General features: G+C 33.5%; 1 protein-coding gene across 1 annotated transcript in view; it reads right to left on the bottom strand.

The window, feature by feature from the left end:
• Positions 1–22,618, bottom strand: part of LOC138714884 (S-phase kinase-associated protein 2-like) — a 41,872-nt gene extending 19,254 nt beyond the window's left edge. The window contains exons 1-6 of the mRNA XM_069847126.1: positions 22,502–22,618; positions 22,009–22,204; positions 18,212–18,383; positions 10,217–10,440; positions 8,753–8,855; positions 4,679–4,859 (exon numbers count right to left, since the gene is read on the bottom strand). Of these exons, the coding sequence (XP_069703227.1) occupies positions 4,679–4,859; positions 8,753–8,855; positions 10,217–10,440; positions 18,212–18,383; positions 22,009–22,204; positions 22,502–22,596 (971 nt within the window). The 5' untranslated portion in view covers positions 22,597–22,618. The remainder of the gene's footprint in view (positions 1–4,678; positions 4,860–8,752; positions 8,856–10,216; positions 10,441–18,211; positions 18,384–22,008; positions 22,205–22,501) is intronic.
• Between the last annotated feature and the right edge of the window lie 3,646 nt (positions 22,619–26,264).

Below are 26,264 nucleotides of genomic sequence, written 5' to 3'. Positions count from 1 at the left end.
TAATGAAAATATATACTGACAAGCCATGGGCATTATTTGTAGTTTTTTTAAAATAGACCTACACGATTTCCTAGATTTGGCACCTACTACTATTCTAATTACTCTTTTTTGTAATAGAAATATATTGTTATTATCTGTGGAATTTCCCCAGAATATTATTCCAAAACTCATTACCGAGTGGAAGTATGCAAAGTATATTAACTAATACTGTAGAAGTAGACACCTGAAACAGATACATGAATGATTTCTAAGAGTCTCCAGTTGCTCAGAATCTCAAAGTTATGTCTGCTTGCTTTCAAATACGTAGTTGTGTTGCCCTTTGTCTCTAAATTTTCTATTACGATATAATTTATTTCAGTAAAATGACAATTTAATATATTTGTAGTAGATATTTGTGTTCCTCTTCTCTTAAATTGGTTGATCAACTACTATAAATTTCACAATGTGAAGATATTCACTGATTAGAGATTTGTGTTTGTTAGCTTCATAAATTTCCTATTGAGGCCTAGTTGTCCTATTAGCCTCGATTTCAGAACTGAATAGACTTAAGTAGTGGGCTGTATGGATAGTTTAACATCATATAATACTGGTCGAGGTGAGTTCCTACAAGCCTGTATATAAGGGAGACAATGGTGGGTCTCTTGTTTTCTATATTTACTATCTTATCTTTCATTTGTCTTCATCCTCTGTCCTTTTTCATGTCTTTCTCAGAGATGGCCACCATTGCATACAGCATACCTACATCTTCACATTCCTCACCATTTCTGCTCTTTGTTCTTGAAACATCGTCCTATTAGATAAGATCAGATAAATTCTGCCTGTTTAGTAGGCAATTTCCCTTCTTCCTCTTCTAGGATGATGATGATGATGATTATTATTATTATTATTACTCTATTATATTATTTTTTATTGAAATTTCTGGTTTTATAAACTCCTGTTTCAGCAACAGAGAGATCTTTCTTATCTCTGTTGCTCTCTTGCAAAATATCAAGTGTAGCTTCCAACTTGTGTGTCACTATGGGGAATGAAGCAATGAAGTAACAAAGAATTCTTCTCACTGCACTCATACGCGAATTCAGATGTGAAGTCTGGAGCAAAGGTTATGTACACTTACAAGGTACTCTTCATGGGGGCCAAAGTGATGTAAGCACTCTCATGAATATTCTGTCCACTAGGACTATGATATCACTCCAATGTTCCCTGGAGCCAGAAAGAAACAGTAGCAACAATTTGCATATCGAATGTGTGCTTAGATACACCATCTTTCTACACTTACAACTCCAATGTTGGGTAGAATAAAATTGAAAAAGAAGATTGCCATGTGTATGGTATTCAACAGAAATAAATGCTGTTAATATCGTAAATAAATAACACAAGAACAGTCAAATGATAATGACAATCGAAACTGATGTACTTACAATTACTTTCACCATCACAAATCTCTCAGTATCTGCGGTGAATTTAACCAGGCACTTGTGTAGTAAATGAGTAACCAAGTATAATACTGTAGAGGGTATACCATATGATACCATATTTTCAAAGAAAAAGAAAAAAAAAAAATACGCGTAGATAAACGAGGTTACATATAGGAGGATTGTTTGAAAGTTCATAGTCTAACATAGAAATTAAACTAGGATTATTCTGAAACAATCTTTAATTCTCAACATAATCTCTCCTGAGATTCACACACTTGGTCTACCACTTGGTCTACCCTCCTTGTACACAAATTCCTCGAGGTCTGCAAAAAAAATCCTTCTGTGCTGTGATAACCTCTTCATTTGACGAAAATTTCTTCCCAGCTAAGTGATTTTGAGCTCTGGGAAAAGAAAGAAGTCTGAGGGTGTGAGATCTGGTGAGTGGAGGGGGGGGAGCTGTGGCAACAATTCGAACTGTAGTTCATTTAGTTTAGCAACCGCGATTGCAGATATGTGAACAAGTGCATTGTCGTGTTGAAACAACACTTTCTTCTTGGCCATACCACACCTCTTCTCACGAATTTTCCCTTTCAGTTACTGCAGGAAATTTGAATATTCTCTGGTTATTGTTCTCCCCTTTGTTCGAGAGTTAATATGATTATACTCTTAGAAACCGAGAAAACAGATGGCATGACTTTCCCAGCTGATTGAACAGTTTTTGCTTTCTTTGGAGGTGGAGAATCACTGTGCTTCCATTGTCTCGACTGCTGTTTTGTCTCTGACATGTAGTAGTGGATCCAATTTTCATCAATGGTCACAAACTGCTTACAAAATTTGGGCGTATTTTTCTCCACTCAAGCCAGACAATTCCTCGAAATTTGACATTGGACACGGTTTTTTTCCGGTATTAACAAAAGTGGAACCCACTTGCGGAGACCTTGGACATGTCCAAGACATGAATAAGATGTGGCACACCCATTCAGTTGAGATTCACATAACCTCACAAATTTCCCGCACTTTCAGTCGACAGTCATTCAACACTATATTGTGGATTTTTTGTACTATTTCTTCACTTGTTGCTGTTATCAGACGTCTAGTGCAGGGGCCGTCTTTTGCATTCTCTTGACCATGTTTAAATAGTGCCGCCCATTTTTTCACAGTTGAAAATTCTGGAGCAGATTCGCCCAGTGTAGCATCCACATCTGTTTTAATTTCTGCTGGACTCATTCCCTTTTTTACGAAATATTTAATGACAGCACGAAGCTCGATATTTTCCAGTTTTGTCAATATGTTCGGTACACTAACTTCAAAATTAAACTACACAAAATGTATCAACGGAAAATTATGATTTTTCGTGCTCGAACTAATGTAAAATGGCGACACTGTTGACATGTTTTCAATGTCATCTATATCTCATGTCAGGAATTTTTCAAACACACCTCGTACACTAGGCAAAGAAGGAGAGAAAATACAATCTAAATACCAAAAACGATAACATTAAACATTAATAAAACCTGCAGTAAACAATAAAAAATTTAAAAGGAAAAGCAATTTCAAAATTGAAACTATTCATACATATTTCAAATTAGGGAAAACTTCTATATGACTCAAATTTAATTCCTCAATGTCCCAATAGATCTATTGCAAAATTTAGACTTGTCACTGAACAAGACAATGTTGCAAAATATTTACATAAAGATGTCCCTACAGGTTTTGTTGTACAGGATGATTAATGACTAGTGTTAATATGAGTAATTTGAGGAGGTGGTCCACCAAGTTACTATAATGAAAATAGTTCCTATAAACATGAGTCCAACTTTCAGCAGTTACAGTTACTGCTGTTTGCAGCAATGAAAACAATTTTAATAATTTAAATTTACAAAATTAGAGTAGCACATTTTCTGGTAAAAAACAAAAATCAGAACACAATCATTAATCAGAGTTACCAGGTTTAGTGTTATTGAAAGATTTCAAAAGTTGCATGCAACAGCTGAAGTGGAATTATCAGTCATTCATAAATGAACTGCACATTAGCAGTTTAGATGAATATCTTTTTTAAGTCCTAAAAGATACCTGATGCTACATGCTTACTTAGCTATGCAAGTTGCAGACAAGTTGTTTAATTACTTCAGTTAATATCGTATTCAGCAGTTATTAATATGACCTTGTCGTAAGTGGTCTAGTATGATACTACCCTTCCGATCCAAGATTAGCAAGTTAAAACCTGTGGAGGGTAACAGATTTTTTGGGGAAGAAAATCTATAGTAGAAGAGAAGTAAAGAAGCTGTGGATCCCATGTTGCTTAATTTGCAGCATGTCAAAGATCCTAATACAGTAATCGAAAATGTTAGCAAAATTACAATGGCAGTCTTTCAATTGTCCATGTACAGTGAGGGACATAATTGTTGAGCGGCTCGAGTATTTTCTAAGTCAAAGAATGCCACACTACACATGCTCCGTGCCAAAGCCTGGTTCATACCATGATATTTCTCTTTTCTATTAAACAATATTACGTATCTATGCTGAGGAGACATTAAAACATTTGGGGGGAGGGGGTTATTATTTAAAATACATATACAAATATACAGATGTAAAATGCTGTAGTTTTTTAGAAAAAAAAAAAACAAACCTGAAATATACAGAAGAGCCGGGAGCATTCTACCATGTTATGAAAACATCTCATGCTTGAAGGAAAGTGAAGTGGTCGAATGGTTAAAGTGTATGTGTCTAGAGTATGGGACTGATGGTTTAAATCACGACACGATCAATTGTTTTATATTTTTAAACGTGTAAAAATATATACCCTTTTTATATGGATTGTTATTAATTTTAATCTATAAATGTTATGGTCTATTAATATTATTTACAACATTTATCTTTCCACTATACTTCGCTTAAATTCTATATATCAATTAACTCATTCCAAAGACGTTGCAATAATCTTATTATACTGTAAGCATGTGAAATTCGGTAATTTTAATTAATGCTTCAAAGAAACAGTCGCTAAATACATTTAAAATATTTAATATAATGAATCATATGAAATTAATGAACACATCAGCATTTGTGAATTCTTATTATCCAGTGATAAAATAAAAATAATGGGATGCAAAGTAATAAATAATTTTAAATACCAGAATATTAGATATTAAGTAACTAAGAAAAACAAACTCATTTAAATGTACAAAGTCACTGACCAAAAGCAAGTATAATTTATATACATAACAAATAAACATTACACTTTAATTAAATTGTATACTCACTTCCTGCAGCCAGAAAGAATGTAACTAATGCAGTCCTTTGTGATGCCATAACACGCTGACATATTAAGGACCTCTAGGTTAACATTTCGAGCAATAGCAGAGCACACTTGTTCATTAATAACGCAATGTTCTAGACTGAGTTTTCGAACGGTCCTACAGACACTCAATAAGTTGGCAAGTCCTATGAACATAAAAGCATAAAAATATTTTAATAATAAAAAACTAACATTTTAACAAACGAAATTATAAAGTGAAAAATTTGTTAACAACCCAATTACACGCAAGCATTCTTAAAAATAAGTTTCAAAATATATGAAAAATAATTTACGAGGAGAACAATGTGGTTTTCAGAAAAGGACAAATTACCACTAACTCCTATTCATTTTGAAAGAGCTATTTTTAAATAAAAGATTTACCTCATTTACATATTAAAAAGAGAAAGCAATACTACAGCACAGAATCCTCATGCAGAAATTAAAAGAAATTCCATCTAGCTGGGTATCATGATTTTATATTAATATTCAGCAAAAGGTATTTATTATGGATGTAAACTCTATTTTTTTCAAAAAAACTGTCCCTAACACCAGTAAATGCTGTTTGTAATCTGGAGATTTATCTTTATCGAAATTTTCAAATATCTCATGAAAGCAAATTCTGTGCATATTGAGCATAAGCACATAAAATTCGTCCACTTGGACACAAAGATTTAGGAAGGTTCTGTGTCAAAAGAGATAAATTTTGACAAAGGTATCATTAGAGCTTGGACTTATATGCAACATGAATGTTTGTTTCTAGATATCTAAACATATGTTAACTGAACTTTACATTATGTGATACCAATACCGCATAAAAATGAAAATTTCTGTAAAAATATTATCTTTCATTAATATTTTAATAACAAACTGAATATTTTACCCACAATTCATACAAAATCACCAATTTTCACATTTCTGTCACAATGCAACGATAAAAAAACTATTTGCAGTTAAGTAAAATACAAAATGAGTGTGAGTATGTAACAGGGGGATACCCACACCTTTTGTGAAATAGTATTCGTGAGGTAGGACATCGGCTATGAGATGGGCACAATACCATTTACTTCAAGGACAAAGCTGTATTATTACGCAATTAGGATTTGGGAATACCAATAGGGTAAATGGAAGATAGCAGGAGAGAAACTTCGGAATACTTTAATTTTATCATATGCTCTAATGAGCCAATGGACATTCAATCAAGTAGTCTTATGGTTTGGTGGTTTCCTGATTTATCAAGTGTTATGCTCCTCAGCCACAATGTTTCGGTTGCACAGACTCAACAAGGAATAATTGGATGTGAACTGTGAACTTAATCGAGAAATATTGCATACAATATCACCGTAATCTGCCATGCTACTTTAAAACTTCTAGGGAAGATGGCAAAGTATTATGCTATGTGGTGCGTATGTCAAAAGTGTTTCTGCAAATAAAAAGTCTTAAGCTGTGCAGCACATTAAAACAATGCGTCATAAGAGCATGGTCAAGAAAAAAAATGTATTTTAAATCAATATATTGATTACAAACTATGTGAACAATTAAGTTCAATTAACGCATTTTCTAAGGACTTGTGTTTAGCAGTGGTGAATTCAGACATTTTGTTGTGGAAACTGAATTATGTACAATTTTGGTTTCTCAGGGGGGGGGGGGGGACGATTATGGATGAGGCTACAATGTGCAAAAACTATGACCCACGGTGTTTTATTGATGTAGTTTGTAACATTCGGAATTCATTTAAACATGAATATATATGATTATATTATTATCAATTGACGAAACAACGAAGCACTGTTTGTAGCTCTGCAATGAAAGGAGACAGTAAATCATTCCATTTGAATTTACAAATATTTGACTGAATGAATCATTCCATAGTTGCAAAATTGTTCAATGACTCGTTAAGTACTTGTGGTCAGAGGGGTATAGCAATGAATGGCGAAACCTTGTTGCATCCCTATGCTCCATACCAGAGTTTAAGAATCAGATGATGATGTTGATAACAGGGGAATAGTATTACAATGTATTTTTACTTTTTAGTGATGCTGTTGCATATAAAAGTGGCAATTAGATTAAAAGTTACTTATCTCAAATTAATTCGTCTGACGTGTCTTGCTCAAGGTTTACATTCTGTCACGTAACTGTTAGAAGTCAGTATTAAAACTTGGATAATCTTGTCTCAAATGTAATCTAATTAATAATTATAATATATGAGGTCACTTGTTCAAGTTGAAAAATTTCGTGAATTACTTCCAACTTTGCATTTACTTCCTCAGTCACTTATGACTCGAGATTCGTGGTCAGAGGCTATGTCATATTGATGGAAAATTTCAGTGAACTAAAAACAGTGTTAGATTCCTTAAATGCAAAAGATGCGACAAGCATTACGTTAGCTCAGAAATATTTTGATGAAGATGGCATTAGGGAAGGGGAGGGGGGAGGAGCATGAACTAGAACTTAGAACTTCTACAACCATTTCTCAAAATTCCCTTAAATTATAACACAGTTCGAAATTGAAATGATGCCTTCACTAAATTTAGTCAGATTTTAGATAAAAATTCTGATTACAAATAATACAACTTGCTGAAAAGCTGTAGAATGAAGAAATGGAAACATGACAGAAGTTAACCAAATAAGAATTGAGGTGATTTTCACATGCACCTGTGATATTATGCAATTGTTCATACATAAAACATTCTTCAGTGACAGAGACATTTTACACAGAATGACTTTCTTTACACAGGGTGGAAGTGAAATAACCCTGCAGATTTTCAGAGCGAATACAGTAGCTCATGTTGAATGTAACACAAAATTGTAATATCATATTGGTGGACAGTTCATAGTATTCTCAGAAAAAAAATGTTTCTTCCCAAGTGGGCAACTATTGAGATTAGGATCATGATTTTGTCCATATCGATAGAAAATCTAATAATGAAACATTTATCCCACTGGCGTATTTCAACAGCATGGATGGTCTTCATGTAAATTTAATTTAAAACCATTAATTTCAAGCCACTGAACGATGCAACAAGACTGCAACATTGTAGTCAGAGAGGAAGGTTCACGTAGTGAGACAGACCTGAGTTCACTGACCTCTGACATTTGTATTACGAGAAGAAAGAGTGGCGATGTTGACAAACTGCTGAAACTTCCCAACTAATTTTCTAATTAACCATGCATTTAATCATTCAACATAATATACATTTTCTATTCATTTAAATGTACCCTATCATTCCTACTGAAGGCTGCACTGCAAGGAATGGTGAACAGGAGAAGAGTTCGAGGTAGAAGAAGATATCAGATGATAGACGACATTAAGATATATGGATCATATGAGGAAAAAAAGGAAGGCAGGAAATAGGAAAGACTGAGAAAGCTGGGTTTGCAGTGAAAGACCTGCTCTTGGGCAGAACACTAAATGAATGAGTCGTCCCTTTCAATCTGCAGGATTATTTCACTTCTATCCTATATACTTCAACAACCTAGAATAATGTAATGCTGTCCATAAAGCAAACAGTTTGTTTGATTTTTGTTGATTTATTTTTGCATACAAATCCAGGCACTAGTTAACATGATTACACGATAAGGTAGTTCTACAAATTGATGGTAATTTTGAAGTAAGAAGCAATTCAAAATTTAGTAGTGTGTAATGGAATAAACGACCATTTCATCCACTTGAGATATTCGCATGTACATCACCGTGGATTGATTAAAAACATCAAAATGCATTTTACAATGCCATAAACAAATTAATTTAATCACACCATTGATGCAAATTAGTGTAATATGTTACTAGTCAGCGATGTATGCAATGGTGGGGGAAAGGAACTGGCCACCCTACATTATCTCCTGGCTTAGTTGCCGCATGAGTGATGCCTTATTGGTGTCACTGTTTTTGGACAGTTGACTAAACAATAACAACATTGATGCAAACGTTTTTAAAACAAAGGTAACATAGAATTAAAGAAAATTCAATTAAATTCACTTGTAGCTTTGTAACTTACATGCACAATTTCTAGAATGCTCTTAAACATATTTTAATACATACCTTGTTCTGATATGACTGCCATACTCAAATCCAAATACTGTAGCTTACATGGCACCTCTCTGATGATAAGTGGGCAGTTTTCAATGAACACTGGATCAGATACCTATAGTATGCCAGCAGAAGTTCTACATTATATCACTATAATGAACACATCTCTGGTCTATCACATCAGTGGCACTCAAAATGTAGAAGATACAGAAGCACAGTGTTATGTTCTATGTAGTACAGTGAATAATTTCTTAATATAATATTATGTAGCATTGTGTGTACAAGTGATCCCACCTGTATGTTGTTCATTGTCAAGTGATGTCTAACTGAACATTAGCTTATTATAGAGTGTTAATAAAATATGGAATATTGCTAATAACTCTTTATATATTAATTTTATGAAAACAACCAAAAACAAAAGTTGTTGAAGATATCTAACTAAAACTTATGACTGTGGTCTCACAAAAGTATTGATTTATGTACAAAGTATTGGGGGGTGGGGAGGGGGGAGCTTTTTTAAATGGCACCCTATATTAAATTTTATATATTGAAATCTCCATTCAACTGTACATACAAATAGAAGTTTGACTCAGCATAAATGATGAATACTCTCTTGTAAATGTTATGGTTCTTTCAAATGCTTTGATAATGTAAGACAAAAAAATGTATGTATTCATATGGAGTAGGCCATGAAACAAATAAAACAATAACATAACTGTATGCTATTATTATGGTAGAGGACAAGTCCATCATGTCACCAGCTGAACTGTAAACATCAAATTTTGTCAAAAAGAACAGCAACCAAAACTCTGAAACAAATGCACCGATTCATTGGTCCTGCTTGATGCAGTGTTTAAATGGAACAAAAGGTTTGTCGAACAAGAGAACAATCTGAATGATGAGAATGTGCACACTAGTTGCTGCTGCAATGAAAGCATTATTGTGAAAAATATATCTCTCAGGACTGCTTCCAGTAATTGTACCCATACCAACGGAATTGCATCAAAGCTGTGAAAGATCACATTGCTAGCAAATGTTCAGAAGGTGACAACTGTATCTTCAGCTTTTACAATAACCACTATTCCATGTACTAGTATTAGAGTAAAATACATAAGACATTTATTTCCATAGTCTAATTATTTTCTTGTTTTGCTTAATGGCGTAGTTAAATGCAGACAAGTAGGGATAATGAGATGATTATGAATTTACAAAAAATTAAAGAGTTCTGAAAGAAAATGCTCAATGTCAATGAATTTCAGTGTACTATAATCACATTTTTCTGGAGACAATGAGGATACACAGCTAAAAGACTCATTAATATACCCGAACTTAGAGACTGTAATACATGATTACATTCCACATAGCGGCCTGTAAATTCACTTTTTGTTCATATTTAAGCGAAGCAACATACTTAAAATTAGTGTAATATCAGTATTAAATTATAATCAAAATACATTAAAAATAGGAAAGCCTTACTTCTGCTTGGGCAAGTCGCAGTATGACAGTTCCTCTCGTCAAAATATGTCCCAGGCTTCCAGCAGTAAGAGTACGAGATCCTAGATCCAATCTTGTCCACAGCACTTCATCATAAGCGATTCTCTGCCAACGTTTGCAGACTAGAGAACATCTTACTAGCATATTCTTTGGTAACCAACGAAAGATCATGAGAACCATTTCATCTGATAGTTTCAAAAATGCATCTAAAAAAATATATAAGAATTCAAACACCTTTATTACAAAAATATTTTATTTCCTAGTATTTTATTAGATTTTTTATTGCATTACCTTTGTCTTTTTCATTATGTTTGTAAAAAGTTATTTTTAAATTTAAACTGCTATAACAACAGAAACAACATATTCATAAAATGTCTAGCTTTAAAGATGAACATATAAAAACTTCACTAAAATAGTGTCAATGACTGTCATCATTTGAAATAGTAGTTTCTTGTGCTTCCAGCAAATACCTGTAAGAAGCTGCACTCTCAGAAAGGATTTTTACATCAATTCATAAAGCTACAATTCTCAAAATGAGTCACATCGAGTGGAAGTTCTCAGAAGTTGAATAAGATGAAATTCTCCTTGGATGTGATCCATTTAATGAAAAAAATGAGTCAAGTTTCAATATAATAACAGTAACAGTAATGATCATGATCATAATAATAATAATAATAATAATAATAATAATAATAATAATAATAATAACAACAATAAGGGTACTTGATTATGATGAAGCAAGTGTCTGTGAATTATGATGAAACAAGTGTCTGAAAATTAAAACTGAATCTATAAACTATCTTAACACCTTACTCATCTGTATAGTCTATCACATGGAATTGGACCTACAGTGTACTAGAATGAAGATGATGATTAATGGAGAAGGGTGACAGAGGAAATTTGAATGCCCATAAAAATCCATCACAAACATCATTTTTGTACACCACAAATTCTACCTAAAATAATTTGGATTTGAATCTAGGTTTCCACCCTGGAAGGTGTAGGAGTTGGGTCATTTTACAATAACTCACATTACATTCAGACATATTTGTGAACTTATTAGATACACTCAAACAATAATTAAAGCTTTTAACGGAAGTTTTTTTTTTTTACTTATTTATTGCATTTAGGAACATTCTTCATGGTAATTTTTGTTTTGTGACTGTGACATTAATTGAAGCGTCGGCTGGAACAACGTAAGTTACAAAATTTTCATTCCGCGTGTTTCCGTGTAATAATGTTGTATGTCATGTTACCTTGCTATACTCTTTGGCTTGCAACTGTCTATCAATGGCAGTACGTGAAATTTGTCCACTCAAAAGTTTGCTACCCTATAAGAACAACGTTGTACATGTACACGTTTTTGCAGCTCCTGTAAATTTTACTAAATGTAACTTATAACGTTGTTCCAGCTGACGCTTCAATTATTATTATTGTATTAGAAATTTTTCACGTTACATTTTGTTCATAAGTGTGAATTTGTGACCATTATGTTTTGTTACACAGTGATTCAAAAATCTTAGTCGAAAATATAGAAAAATAAACTTTTTTAACAATTTATTGTATTTTATAATATAGCCACCCAAAGTGTTTTCCTTTCTTCATTACATGGTGTACGATGCCCCAGTCATTTTAAATTTTCACTGCATACAAAACGACAAATGAACATTTTATTTCAAAGAACTTCAAATTCAAAGATGTTACATATAATATAAACCAGAGACCTGCATCACAGCGAGCGCGGGATATCGTTATCAGTCCAGGAAGGCACTGACGGAATGAATAGCGATCATCTACGAATATTTCCGATAAATCATGAAGTAAAGAAACACACCGAGCGATCAGGTCTGACGACGAGTGCTCGGTGTTCATGAGTGCTCTTCCGGTAAGCAGTAGGTGAATTGTAGGCTTGTCTAATCAGTACGTTTCATCAAAACGAATGTTGAAGATGATTGTCAATCTCAAGCAGAGGCTCGGACACCGTCTCTGTTGATGGTAAAAGATTATAAGACACGATGTCAAAAAGTATATACCGAAAATAAAGTTAAATCAGCAGAGTCAGAGTTGTGGAAAAAAAGGGAAAGCAGTTACTAGCTCTGCTTGGACTAAATTCGGAGAAGTAAGGGATAAAAATACCTTAAAGTACATAGGATTGTCCACACCTGTGGAGTAACGGTCAGCGCGAAACCAGGTCGCCCGGGTTCGAATCCTGGTCGGGGCAAGTTACCTGGTTGACGTTTTTTCCGGGGTTTTCCCTCAACCCAATACGAGCAAATGCTGGGTAACTTTCGGTGCTGGACCCCGGACTCATTTTACCTTCATTTCATTCAGACGCTAAATAACCTAAGCGTCGTAAAATAACCTACTAAAATAAAAAATAAAAATATTCCCAAGTTAGTATGAGTAAAGTTCATACTACGTCCGAGATGAAACAAAATATATCGCTACTAATTTATTATTTGCATTTCATATATCGATAGACATTTTTAGTTATCACGTATTAAATGTAATTTGTTTGTTTTATATACGTTTTATAGTAATATAGCCAAACATTTCATTTGCATTTACAGTAATTATCACCATTAATTGTTAAACTAAGTAGGAACGAAATATATTTATACAGAAAATCATTTCAGGCTATTTTAATCTAAACAAAAAAAAAATGTGTAATTAATTAAATTTCCACTAAATATATAATTGTTGAGAACAATCGAATGATTTCTATAATGACTATTCCATTGTAGGATTAAATCATTCGAATGCATGAATGAATTCTTCAATAAAATTGCAGTATATTGATTACTCATTATACGTAGGTCTATAGCCTGAGAGCAGCGCTCTATTTTCTTATCGCCATGTAGGTCAGGTGTTTAATTTAATGAAGATCAGGGTCAGATACTGGGGCTGTTAGAAGAGTCAGTACGCAACACCCACACAGAACATTCGAAGCTTATCATTCTATTGTTGCGTCATATGATTCTGAACTCGAAGCCCATATCATTATCATAAAATGGAACATATTCTGCTATGCGAGTACATATTTTGTATAACTTCATACGGCTTGTTGTGGTGGTAAGCAAAGTCAATGAATAATCGAGTGATATTGTGAATACTTCTATTATTTCGAATGGTTTTGATAATCAAATAATTCGAAAGAATTCATTCGATTTTTACCAATGCTGTACTACGTAGTACTGTAGCATACTGCTTCGCATAGTGGTTGAAGCGAGCGCTCGTTCTGACAGGGGAGCGATCCCCCGGGCGATCTCGAGCGAGCGGAGGCCAAACCCGAGCTCGAGCGATTACACATGAAGAGCATTCGGTAAAACAGATCTCAGATATCGTTAAGCATTGCTCTCTTGCAGGTCTCTGATATAAACCCAATTATACTTCTTCGATATCAAGTTTTTTTTATCAGTTTCGTAAAACATTCCGTCTCCTTTATTTCAATAATTGATGTAGACAGCTCGCATAAAATCTGGTTTAGTTTCACATATGATGTGATTTTAAAAAGCAATCCATAACTGCCAGCAACTCTTAACACACATTATTTCAACGTCACCTTCATCTACAGAACTTTGTAACATATCTGAAACTTCGGTTATACCATCATCAAATTTAAATACAAAAATTCCTACTGTATTTCAATATCCGTGTAGACATTAATTCACCCCTTTTCTTGAAAAAAAAAAACTCTATCTGCTGACTCATCAAGTAATCAGTGTGACTATCATGCACCAAAGAATTCTTAGAAACAGATTTTGAAGTCTGATAATCATATCTGGCCTCCTTGCTTAAAAAGAAGGTAGCAACTTTTCCTTCTTATATGGTAGACTTAATGCAGTCTATTTGTGTTAGACTTATCCCATTTATGGTTGTGGCACTTGTAAACATCATCCTTAAATTGAGTCTGCCATGAATCATTGAAGTAATCTATACTAATAATAAATCTGTAGCCGAAATTTATCGATAATTTTCGATTTTCCAAAAATAATTGGTCCTAAGATATATAATTAACCACCCTGAAACCGAAAATCGCTTTTTTGAAATTTTTGTTTGTATGTCTGTCTGTCTGTATGTTTGTTACCTTTTCACGCGATAATGGCTGAACGGATTTCGATGAAAATTGGAACATATATTAAGTTCGTTGTAACTTAGATTTTAGGCTATATGACATTCAAAATACTTTATTTAAAAGGGGGGTTATAAGGGGGCCTGAATTAAATAAACCGAAATATCTCGCTTATTACTGATTTTTGTAAAAAATGTTACATAACAAAAGTTTCTTTAAAAATAATTTCCGATAAGTTATGTTCCAGGCAAAATTTTGATAGGACTGATATTTAAGTCTGTCTGTCTGGATGTTTGTTACCTTTTCACGCGATAATGGCTGAACAGATTTTGATGAAAATTTGAATATAAATTAAGTTCGTTGTAACTTAGATTTTAGGCTATATAGCATTCAAAATACTTTATTTAAAAGGGGGTTATAAGGGGGCCTGAATTAAACCGAAATATCTCGCTTATTGATTTTTGTGAGAAATGTTACATAACAAAAGTTTCTTTAAAAATGATTTCCGATAAGTTTTATCCCAGGCAAAAGTTTGATAGGACTGATACTTAAGGATATACAAGAGTTTTAAAATAACAATACAATACATTTCCGCCGCCGCCTCAGATTATAGTGTCGTTGTTCCGTAACTTCTATGTCCAAAATATTAATTTCTTTAGTAGGAAGGAAAACAAATTTATGGCTGTAGTGCATAGGAGATCGTGAATTCTTACATTTTCGAAAGAAATATAATTAATGATATATAGTAGATTGTATTATTTGCTGCATCACTATTTAAGTTATTTAATAGAGCAAAAATCTGAAAATCGATATGTGACATAGGAGTTATTGCAGGAACGACGACGATGGCTACAATGAAATCAAAACAAATGATTCCGTCTATTTAAGGCGGTCTTGACGTTTATCAATATTAATATATAGAGAATATTTTGTGTGTTTGTATGATGTAATCTCAGAAGCTAATTAACCTACACTATTCGAAATTTGTAGTTTCTCTAGATGGGTGTAATGCTACAAATGATGACTGAGGTAAGATGAAAAGAAATCTGTACGCACAGAAAACTTGATATTCTGCGAAATATTGTATAACTTGATTATTGCAACTTTATTTGGTCCACATAAAATACTATAATTTTATACACTCATTTTACCATAGAGATCACTGGAGCTGAGGTATTTTAAAAAGTGTCATGAAATGGGGTTCCTGCGCTCATAATTTACCCATATTCGTTTCCTGTGTTTCTTAAAATAATATTTATGTAGGGTACCTAATTTTTTTATTTGCATAAACAATTATATACAACCGAGCGAGTTGGCTCAGGTGGTAGCATTTGAGACACGCATTCGGGGGACCCGGGTTCAAACCCTGTGGCCGACCAATCTGACTGAGGTTTTTCATGATTTCCCTTAGTCATAAAGGCAAATGCCGGATTGGAAAGATACATGCCATTATTCATCACCGTCTCAATTACCAATACCAAAACATTAATCAAAGTCTATAATCAGTTACATGAACACAAGCTATCTACAACACACAATAGAAACAGGAACTCAACACGAGTAAAAACGGCCTACTGATATACCCACACATTCTAAACACGCAACATGACCACAGATGTTAAGGCGTGAATAAAATAAACTGAACAAAAAAAAAAAAAAGATGCACGGTAAGGTTAACATAAAAATGATCTTCATACACAATCAACTCTATTAATTTGGAGTGATTTATTAAAGGATGCATTCAAGACTAATTTAGAAAAATGTTAAACGAATTATATTTGCACCAAATGAGTGGTCTCTGGAACAAAATGATAGCATTTTAATTATTTAAATACAATTTAAATTAAGTAGCATATTAAACGATTTATTCTTCTATCAAACACGAATGTTCTCTGGACCCAATGTCCTATTTTAATTATGTAATTACTTTATATTTATTTCTAATAAGTGCAGCGGAGCGCACGGGTACGGCTAGTCAAATATAAAGACAGAATTTAGGCCAAACCTAAAAACTTTGCACCTGACACACATTGGAAGCAATTTTGTCTCATTTTTTTTCATTTCAAGAATTTTAACATCTCATTAAGTGCAATATTTAAGAAAAATTTCAACTAAACGTAGTCGTAACTAACGTTACATATGTGTAACTCACGTCACATGGTTTCAAATTTCAAAATAGGCTCTTGTATAATACCAACAATGCATTTTTTAGCTGTGACTGAAGCTAAGAGTGAATACTAAGAAGATTAAACAATTTAAGAGATAGATGTGATTATTATTAGCGCATCTATTTTTGTAACTCACGTTACGCTACACGGCAGATGGTTATATTTTAACTCTCATTATAAGCAAAATAGACATATAATATTCAAGTCTAAACATGTCATAACTTACTACAGGCCACTATCTCTTGTTTATAATAATATTTAAAAATAATAAATAATAAATTAATTAAAAAATGCAGTTATATTGTCCGACTCCAAAGCAGCTATTCTATCAATAGTCTCTAAACACACACCTTCATCTCAAACAGCAGAAATAACTAAAATGCTCTCTCAATTAATATCACTCAATAAAAGAATTGTATTCCAATGGATACCATCCCATTGTGGAATCCTGGGAAACGAGAATGCGGATGCTTTAGCAAAGAAGGGCAGCACTGCTACTTACAGACCTGTTACTAAATCTACGTATTACTCTGTGAAGAGATTTATTAAATCTACATACTTAGACTTCAACAAACAAAATTTGAAAACTCAATCCCAAGGGAAAAAATGGAACTCTCTGCATCAAAATCCACAGTTAATTCCCGATTTACCACGAAAATCGTCTGTAGCTGCATTTAGATTGGCAACAGGCCATGATTGTTTGGGCAAACACCTGCATAGAATTGGAATATATCAGTCCCCTAACTGCCCATTGTGCAACTCAAACCAAGAAATGGATTCGGAACACCTCAAAATCTGTGCTTCAGTGGCTGGTCATGATAATATCTTTGAAAAATATTGGAGTGCAAGAGGTCAAATGACTTTATTGTCAAACGCCTGGCATTAGAAAACAACAACATAATAATATTTATATTATATAAATCTCTAAACCACACAATCTTGCACACTGAAAGAGTTGCTTGTAAACAGATACAGCAAGCGCTAATAATCACCAGACTCACTCGTAGGAAAATACAAGAATAACGCATTTCCAAAAAAATATATATAATGTTGTGAAAGTTCACTTCATGCACTTCAAGGAAATATTGAAGTTTCGGACAATGATTTTAAAATTCAATGATTTTGTCCTTCATTTCATGGAATGACCCAGCTCTAGTAATGATCCCCGCTTGGACCGATTACCTGGTTGGGTTTTTTCCAAGGGTTTTCCCAACTGTAACAAGAATATCAGGTAATCTAAGGTGATTCTACAGCCTCTTCTCAACAAATACCGTCTCACTATCACCAAGCCCATTGACACTAAATAACCTAATAGATGACACAACATTTAAATAACAAAACAAAAAAACAAACAAATAAACAAAGTAGGTAATAACTTCCTTACGAATAGCTCATTACACTTTAGGCAAAATTATTTGTCTGTTGACTGAAATAATAAATGAAAGAGAAAATAAATTCAATCTGCAGCAATAAAAAAACTACTGTTCTCACTGTCGTTATTGCCAACATCATTTATATTTGTTCAATCTTTAGAGGGCATGTGAAACACAAAAATTAAACCGCATATTTGATAAAATAATCTGAAACCACAATCCTCCCAATACCTTCAACTGACTCATTAGCACTTAAAATTAGAAAAATGTTCGATATATTTCTTTACATCTTGCTTGAATCAGAAAAATGATTAACAGAATTTTAAGTTTGCTATATTTCAGAAGTAAATCGCACTTCCTTTACCTTCTCCTTTAGAATGAACTGATTGCTTCCGTCGATAAAGAAAGAAATCTTCACTAATTTCATTATTCTTTCTAGTATCTACTGAACTATTGTCTTGATTTTGTTGCAGTCTTGATTCAGTACCATTTGATTCCAAGACAGATTGAGACAGGGGTGAAGATGGTTGAGATTCCTGCAGGACACAAATAACACATATACCACAATTAGAATCTAGATAATACAGTTAACCTGCCAAAAGTAAGACTGACCATTTCCAGCAATGTTGTTACCTTGTACAGACCCAGAAACAAAATTCGGGCCACCTAATTTTACTAAGTTCCAGATATAACACATTGCGCACGTGCAGTAAAAAGAATGCCTAAATGTATGCTATTTGTGGACAGTCTTGCGAAGCTTGTTGCTTACATAGTGGAGGACTGCTACCAAGACTCGGCTCATTTTTTAATCCCGTATCTGTACGTGTCAAATCTGTGGTAAGACTTTCGGAAAACCTATGGTATGACTGTCTTACATTATTTTACTACAGCCACTTGACTTTATATTATTCACTAAGTTTCTCCATCTATGAGCAACATGCCAAAGCAGTGGTTCTCTTTGTTGCTGTAGGCATTGCTCTTGATGCATCTTGGGAGGTGAACTAAATAAATTCGCAGGAAGATATGATTAATGAGGGAATGGTTGAATGCTGGTAAGGAAAACTAGAGTGAAAGCTACCACCAAGTATTGTCTTTTTCCAAACAAATTCCACTTCGACCAGCCAGCATTTGAACCTGGATTACCAGCACGGAAAGCTGACACCCTAGCCATCTAGCTAATGGCGCGCCAAATTCCACAATATCTATTGTTTCTTGCACCAGCATGTCAACATTTTTAACATTAGGTGTTGTATTGTCCCCACATACATACCTCTTAATTTGTCCCATACCAACGCAATACTATAGAGATTTAGGTCTATGATGATTTACAATTTCAACTACCTCACATAGATATAATTATATTTCCTTTCACACACAATTTCCATTACTTCAGCATCTTTCATATAAGAACCAAATTCTTTGATGTAATTATTCTTGTACAACCATTCCAGTAATCCCTTTCTGGGTGAGAAATGTAAGCTATATGTTAAGTTTTCTGTACCAAATGATATGACAAATTATCTAAAATAATTGTTTGTTTTTTTTTTATTATTATTTATTTTTCTGACCATAATGAGCATCAAAGAATGCCGTAACTAAGTCGAAGATTGTTTTCAACAGGCAAAAAATCTTTGTATACATAACTAATCACAGTAAATAGTGATAGATTTATGATATTAGTTCACAAAAGTACAGCTCGACCAAGTTAAGTCTGCGAGCCGAGAGGGGAAGTTGGAGGCAGTTCTGTAGTGAAAGGAGGCGGTAACGAGAGGAGACCAGTACAGTCTCATATGACAGCAAAGTTTTCCTACTGCGCTTCAGTTCATAGAGCGGTAACAATTTAAGACGCTTTGAAATAGACTGTACTTCTACTTCTGCTTGACAGTGAGGTTTGGCATTCTGATTGCCAAGCGTGGGCGTAGGAGAGAAAGTTGCATGAGGGGAGAGGCTGGGAGACAGCGTAACTGTTGTCTTTATCTGAAGACAAGGACAAAAAATGCGTGTGCTCCGTAGTGTATTTTAAACGATGTGCACATGTTGAAATCTGAGCTTCAAGTGACCTATGTGGCAACTGTGTTTTGCCTCTACATTCTATCCCGATATCCCCATTCGCAGACTTGACTTGGACAAGCTGTACAAACTTAATAATTTAAAAAATGATCTATGTACAAAAGTAGTTATACATAATAAATATACACTTTCCTAAACAAATTAATTTATCGCAAATCTCAGTAATTAATTGTTCAAACTTAATCACAGTAAATAGTAGGCCCTACACATAAAAAAAAACAAGAATATGACAAAGAAAATTAAAAATATAAATAAAAGAAAATTGTCATTTAAGCTCTGTTAAAAAAATACATACATATTTTGTCAGCCCTTTAATGAATCACAACTTAATAAGCCAATTAACAAAATCAAAAGTAACCAAGCCCCTGGATCTGCAAAATTGATTATGAATTTTACTGTGCTTCACTTTACCCTAGTGTATAGTTTGTGGAACTTTTGGAGATGTTTACTAATCAAGAAACAAACTTCAACAACTGAGTACAACGGATCTCCAAGTTTATCACCCAACAACTGTGTTACAAATTATGGTAGGGCAACTTTAAAATATAAGCACACTTAGGTACTGTTTCAAGTACATTATCAAACATATAGATTATTGAAAACAATTATTCAAGTTGTAAATAAATCAACTTCAATCGTGCTGCAGTTTTTTTAATTGAGGTGAAATAGCTGCTCTTAATTGTGTCTTTCTTTTATATAACAGGAAATATTTTTGCAGCACTATATTAAAATCGTGTTCTGACATTCTCAGGTTTTTAAATCCAAAACGATCTTTAACTTTAAGCTCGTTTAAAATGTTTTCTGCATTGTTTCCTTTACTAAGATAATGCCACACTCACATTCTCATTTTCTTCCTTTTCAAGACCTTGTAACAAGCAATAGAGGCAATTACAAAAGCCAAATTATCATCTGAGTCCATTGTCCAAGATTTGAAAATAAGACACTAATTATCTACATTAAAATCTCATAGACGGTTTATTGTGGACTACACAAAGAAAGTCAAGTTTAACCTGTTTAACAGTGTTAAATTAAATTAGCATTAACGTGTTCAATTAATATGTTGGGATGTTAACACTAAACAGTTTAACATTTAATATGTTTCTCAGTGGAGACGAGGCTTTACATTCTAAGTCAATTGTTACCAAGTTCAAGCGACATAAGTATAATAAGAAATTATATTTGTTATAACTGCTATAAGTTAACTGTGTATTTCACATAACATATTCGGGCATTGTTTACAAAAAAAGTCATTGAGGCAAAAGGACTTGTTTGTCTCAGTACCCAAATGAGCCAAATTTCTTAAGACACAAACAGTGATGTTATTGGGCTCCAAAGTAATGTACAAGCAATTAGTCATGATTCGTTGTGGCTTAATTTGAAACTGGAAGCAACCAATTTGTTTTTATAATTTCGACATTACAGTAACTAGTGAACTGTTGAATAGCTTACTAGAAAAATTAAAAATAACTGGTACAAAAATTATTGTAGATGTAACTTGTAACATAAGGATAAAAACCCAAAGTACAGAACAAGCTTAATGTAAACACAACCAAGTCATAAATAAAAACTGAACTCAGAGATCGAAATCCAGTTTTAGACTTTCAAAACAAATTACAGTAATAAGTCTACTATTTACTGAGGCTGATCATACTTGTTGTCATACAAAGACCTTTCACCCCTAGAAACCATCTTTTATTTTGTCATGGCGTTTTCGAGATAAAAACAGGCGTTCATGAAGTCCTATTAAAACAGCTGGATCTAGCTAATTTGGATATGAATAAGAAATCGGGTATGTAGGCTAATAATAAACACTTAGGTTTTCGATTATTTGGTCCAGGGAGCATACATTCTTTGAGAATCAGTCAACAATTTGCAGCACGAACTCAAGGAAAAACTTATCTTCATTACATTCACATACACCAAGAATAAAAATCAACCGAATTTTCTGTATTATTTAAAGCAAAGCCCACACACGCCAATACACATTTCCTATCCATTTACCAAAGTTTCCTTATAGATAATAAGTTTTACTTCATAACTTACACGTATTTCATATTAGTTCTATCAAAATAGAAAAAAGACATGACTGACCTGTGTCAAGGAACGCTTTACAGGTTTAAGACCAACACAAGGTTCATCCTCAAGCATTCCAACACCCATATCTTCAAGGATTTCAGGTTCTACATCAGACTCAACAGCGGACCATCTCTTATTGCTCCCATTTGTCACAGTTTCCTTCAATTTTTTGTCATTATCTGTTACTTTCCTACGTTTCAGACATGGCCTGCTACATAAATAAATACCGTTAAATTATTTTAAGTTCAGGTACAATTACTGATTTATAAAATATCCTGAAAAACCAAGTGTACACCATGCACGCAAATATAGCTCAAGAATCAACTAAATGAAACATTAATACTATTTTACTAACGGTATTCTGTAACGTGGTATACCAGCCACGAGCACTGTCCATGCATATTTTTTTCAAGAGAAATACCTGTATCTTTCAGATTCCAAGTAAGATAAAGAAATGTAATTAAATTTCAGAATCCTACTTAATGGTTATCATTCAATTAATACATACCATTCATCTGATATGGATTTATCGTTATTTTCTTCAATTTTCGCCGCTTCTACCGGCTTCTTCTTGCCACCCTGTTTCATTTTTGGCGGAATCATCTCGCCTCACAGTGTCGCCAACCATGTACATGAATAATGTTACTAAGAAAAATACCTACCCTAACATTGAATAACAACACAATGAAAAATTATTTCAATCTATGTCTATCGGATAATTTAACTGTGTCAATGTGTATTATTAATTTAGTTACTTGATGTAAGTATTAATCACAATATGTTTAACTACAAAATATAACTCATACGACAAATATACCACTCAGGACAGAAATGGCGCCAAATTTTAAAAACATTCATTGTAACCCAGAGATTGCACCTACAATTTTACGCATGCAAAAATTTGACATTTACGATTTGAAATTAAGAGTCTGGCTAAAATTCCGATGCAAACCTGCATTAGGTACCACAAATTTGAGAAATGTGATCGAATGAATTACTATGTGCCGAAAATGTTAACTCTGCAGTCGCAGTATATCTAACCTCAAGCAAATATATACTTTGGAAGGAGGGTCCTTTAGAGAAAGAGAAGGGAGGAATAGTAGTCAACTAGTAACAAGTTAGGAAAACATGAAATGTTCAATGTTGCAATGTCAATGCACTTATTCGCTTTCAGAATAGTGGAAAGGTGCAATTTCTACTATGTAATTGTTAATTTATTTTTTGCAATTTCAGCATTTCCTATTTTGGTTTCACTTCACTCTAAAATAAATGCCAGTGGGGTATAGGTTGGGGTTAAAAACTCCCCCTTTCCATGAGGCCAAAAAATAATATCAAGGTCAGCCATCTTCACGATAGGTAAAAAAATCCATCACCATTTCTGTCTTATACTCATGATGTTGATACCCTAATCTTCTATTTAGTTATTGCTTTACGATTAATAAAAATGTCATACGAATATAATAGCCACTGGCTTTAATACTTATTTACTCATAGCTTTTAGAGAACCCAGAGGTTCACTGGCGCCCACATATAAGCCAGTCATCAGCCCCTATCCAGAGCAAGATTAATCCAGTCTCTACCTTCATATCCCACCTCTCTCAAATCAGTTTTAATATTGTAACATTTTCACCTAGTTTCTCTGCACGACTAACAGTAGTTTGCTGGAAAAAGCTTTATAAGTTTGAATTTTGTTTTTAATTGGGGCATACAGATTTCACAGCAAAATTAATTCTTTCAAAAAAGGTCTCATAGCAGATCTCAATTGCTAAGCTATTGCACGGACAATTCTGTAACTGCCTCTTAAAATTATCATTTATTGCTCTGTTCTATTCACCCTAGAAATGGAATAACATTTTATACTTTATTATTAGTCTAATATTATTATTATCAATGCTTAGGTTAGATTAATAGCATTTACTTCATTAACGAAGTGTTTCTTCAGTTCGCAATCATTTGAATGTGCTCATTCAAATATTGTTTCACATTACATTTTTTTCTTGTGACAGAATTCCTACATTAATAGGCATCTTGAATGATCGCCTATTTGAAAAAAAAAAAAAAAAAAAAAATTGTTCTTCCCACTGACTTCTTACTTTTGTGTTTGGTAAGTTCCTCCTGTCTAAATTTTCTGCGTCTGTTCGCAATACATATATACAAACTGCTTCTGAATCACTCCCAATACAAGATGTAAAGCAGCCTTAAACTTGACTTGGCGAACTGTGTTTAACATTGTTCATTCACAATTTCTGCCTATCTGCAACTGTTCTACTTGCCCATAGGCAAGAATGACTGTCCTAGACGAGTCTAGCTTAAAAATATTTACACAAAATTAACTTTCAAAGCAAGCTCTAATCTTTATGGGAATTGTGAAAAGAAAAGAAACTTAAATGGCACAAGAACAACCTTGGAATTTAAGAGATTGGGGAAAAGAAGAATGTATAATCTTAGGAAGAAAAAAAAAAAATGACCGGCAGCCATATGCTAAGTCCCACTTGGAAGACTTTGGTTGTTTCTGTGAGAGCTTAGGTTTTCACGTGAACGAATTTCTTATGCATGACTCCACTCTATTTTTTCATTTTTTTTTTTTTGTTTCTTTTCCGGTCTATTTATAGATCAAGTGTTTAACGAAGATATATTCAAAGGGTAAATTCGGTGCAAAATAAACATCCTTTCCATAGCTGTGTGAACCAGGCACTGTCTGAAGTGGACTTGCACAAATTCACACTTCAGAGATTGGTAGTTTTTTGTTTCTAAAGCTGCACCATAGTTTAGTTTGGGATGGAATCTATACCAGTAATTTTCATCACCATAATCATCTTGTAGACATGTTAGGTCATGTGGCCTCTTATGGTTTCAATCTATACATTTTAGTTGCAAAATAGAGTCAGAATTCGTTAATCGGAAATAAATTCAAAGTCGAGGCAGATGTGTACAGGTCACTCTTTGTAATAAAAGATTACCTGGTTTTCACGGCCAGTTGTGAAAACCATGTCTACATTTGAGAGGAAATGTCCATAACAGTTTATTTTTAACAGTGCTGTTAATTGTCGATCAAATAATATGTTCAGAAAATCATTAAACAACTAATACTGCTTAAAAAATTTATGGAATTATGAATTGGGCATTATATTTAAGATGTCATTTCGTCACTTATGTGCATAAAAAAATTAATGTTTCTCTTATAGCTACACAAAATATTTAATTATCTGATTTAGGTACTGGCTGATATGTATATCTATTATCAGGCAGTACATCTCACTTGACGATAATGTGTCAGAGGAAGAACAATTGTTTGTATGCATCTGAAGTCTAATTAGTGAAATATGTAGCTAATCGACAATGTACGCATTAGAGGAGGAAAGGAACTTGCCACCCTACCCCATTATCTCCTGGCCTAGTTGGCTCATGAATGATGCCTATTGGTGTTACTTATGAGGTTCAAACCTGTCTTCGGGCAGCTGACTAAATAACATCATCTTCGGTTCAAAGATCCATTCTGCTAACATTGGAATAAAGTCATCTGCCCATCTTCTATATGGGTGTCCTACGTCTTGGTGTCCAGAAGGTCTATAGTCTTTAATTTGTCATGTTATTCTATTTAATAGCTATTTGTAAATAATAGTTCCTGAAAATAAATCACAAAGGAGAATATCTAGTAACATGTCAAAGAAATGAATTGCAGAATACACAGAATATATAATAAATTGTTTGTCATCTTTATGATGCTGATTTTTATTAGTGTCCTGACTCTATCTACTGTCTTACAATAAAACCGATGTGTTGGGAGATATTAGGAGCGAACCTGAGAAATGTCGATTTTTTTAAATCAAACTACAGTGAAGCCTGTAGCAAATGATGCATCATGTTATATGAGTCCACTTCACCTTTAATACTCTTGAATTACAATAGCTTTAGAATTAGATAGTGCATGATTAATAACAGCTCTAACTTTAGGAATATAATGAACTCGACAAGCTGCTGTACATGGTCACATGACTGTCACTGCTTCCCTGAAAATTCTGCACTATGAGTTGCACCACTTATTTGTGGAAGTATGTAACAGTAAACTATTATGAATTCTTTAGTAGAATAGGAATTCTGAAAAGAAAGATGTCTGCCCCTATCTCTGGATATCCTATAAAAAGAGGAAGCATATATATATATATATATATATATATATATATATATATATATATATATCTCGCATCACAAAGAATAATGTTTCTGCACCTGCTGTTGCCCATCATTTAAATGTGGCTGTTTCTAAAAAA

Source organism: Periplaneta americana, chromosome 15, assembly GCF_040183065.1.
Source record: "Periplaneta americana isolate PAMFEO1 chromosome 15, P.americana_PAMFEO1_priV1, whole genome shotgun sequence".
Lineage (NCBI taxonomy): Eukaryota > Metazoa > Arthropoda > Insecta > Blattodea > Blattidae > Periplaneta > Periplaneta americana.
The sequence above is the reverse complement of the archived record's forward strand: the minus strand, read 5'-3'. Positions and strand labels throughout refer to the sequence as shown.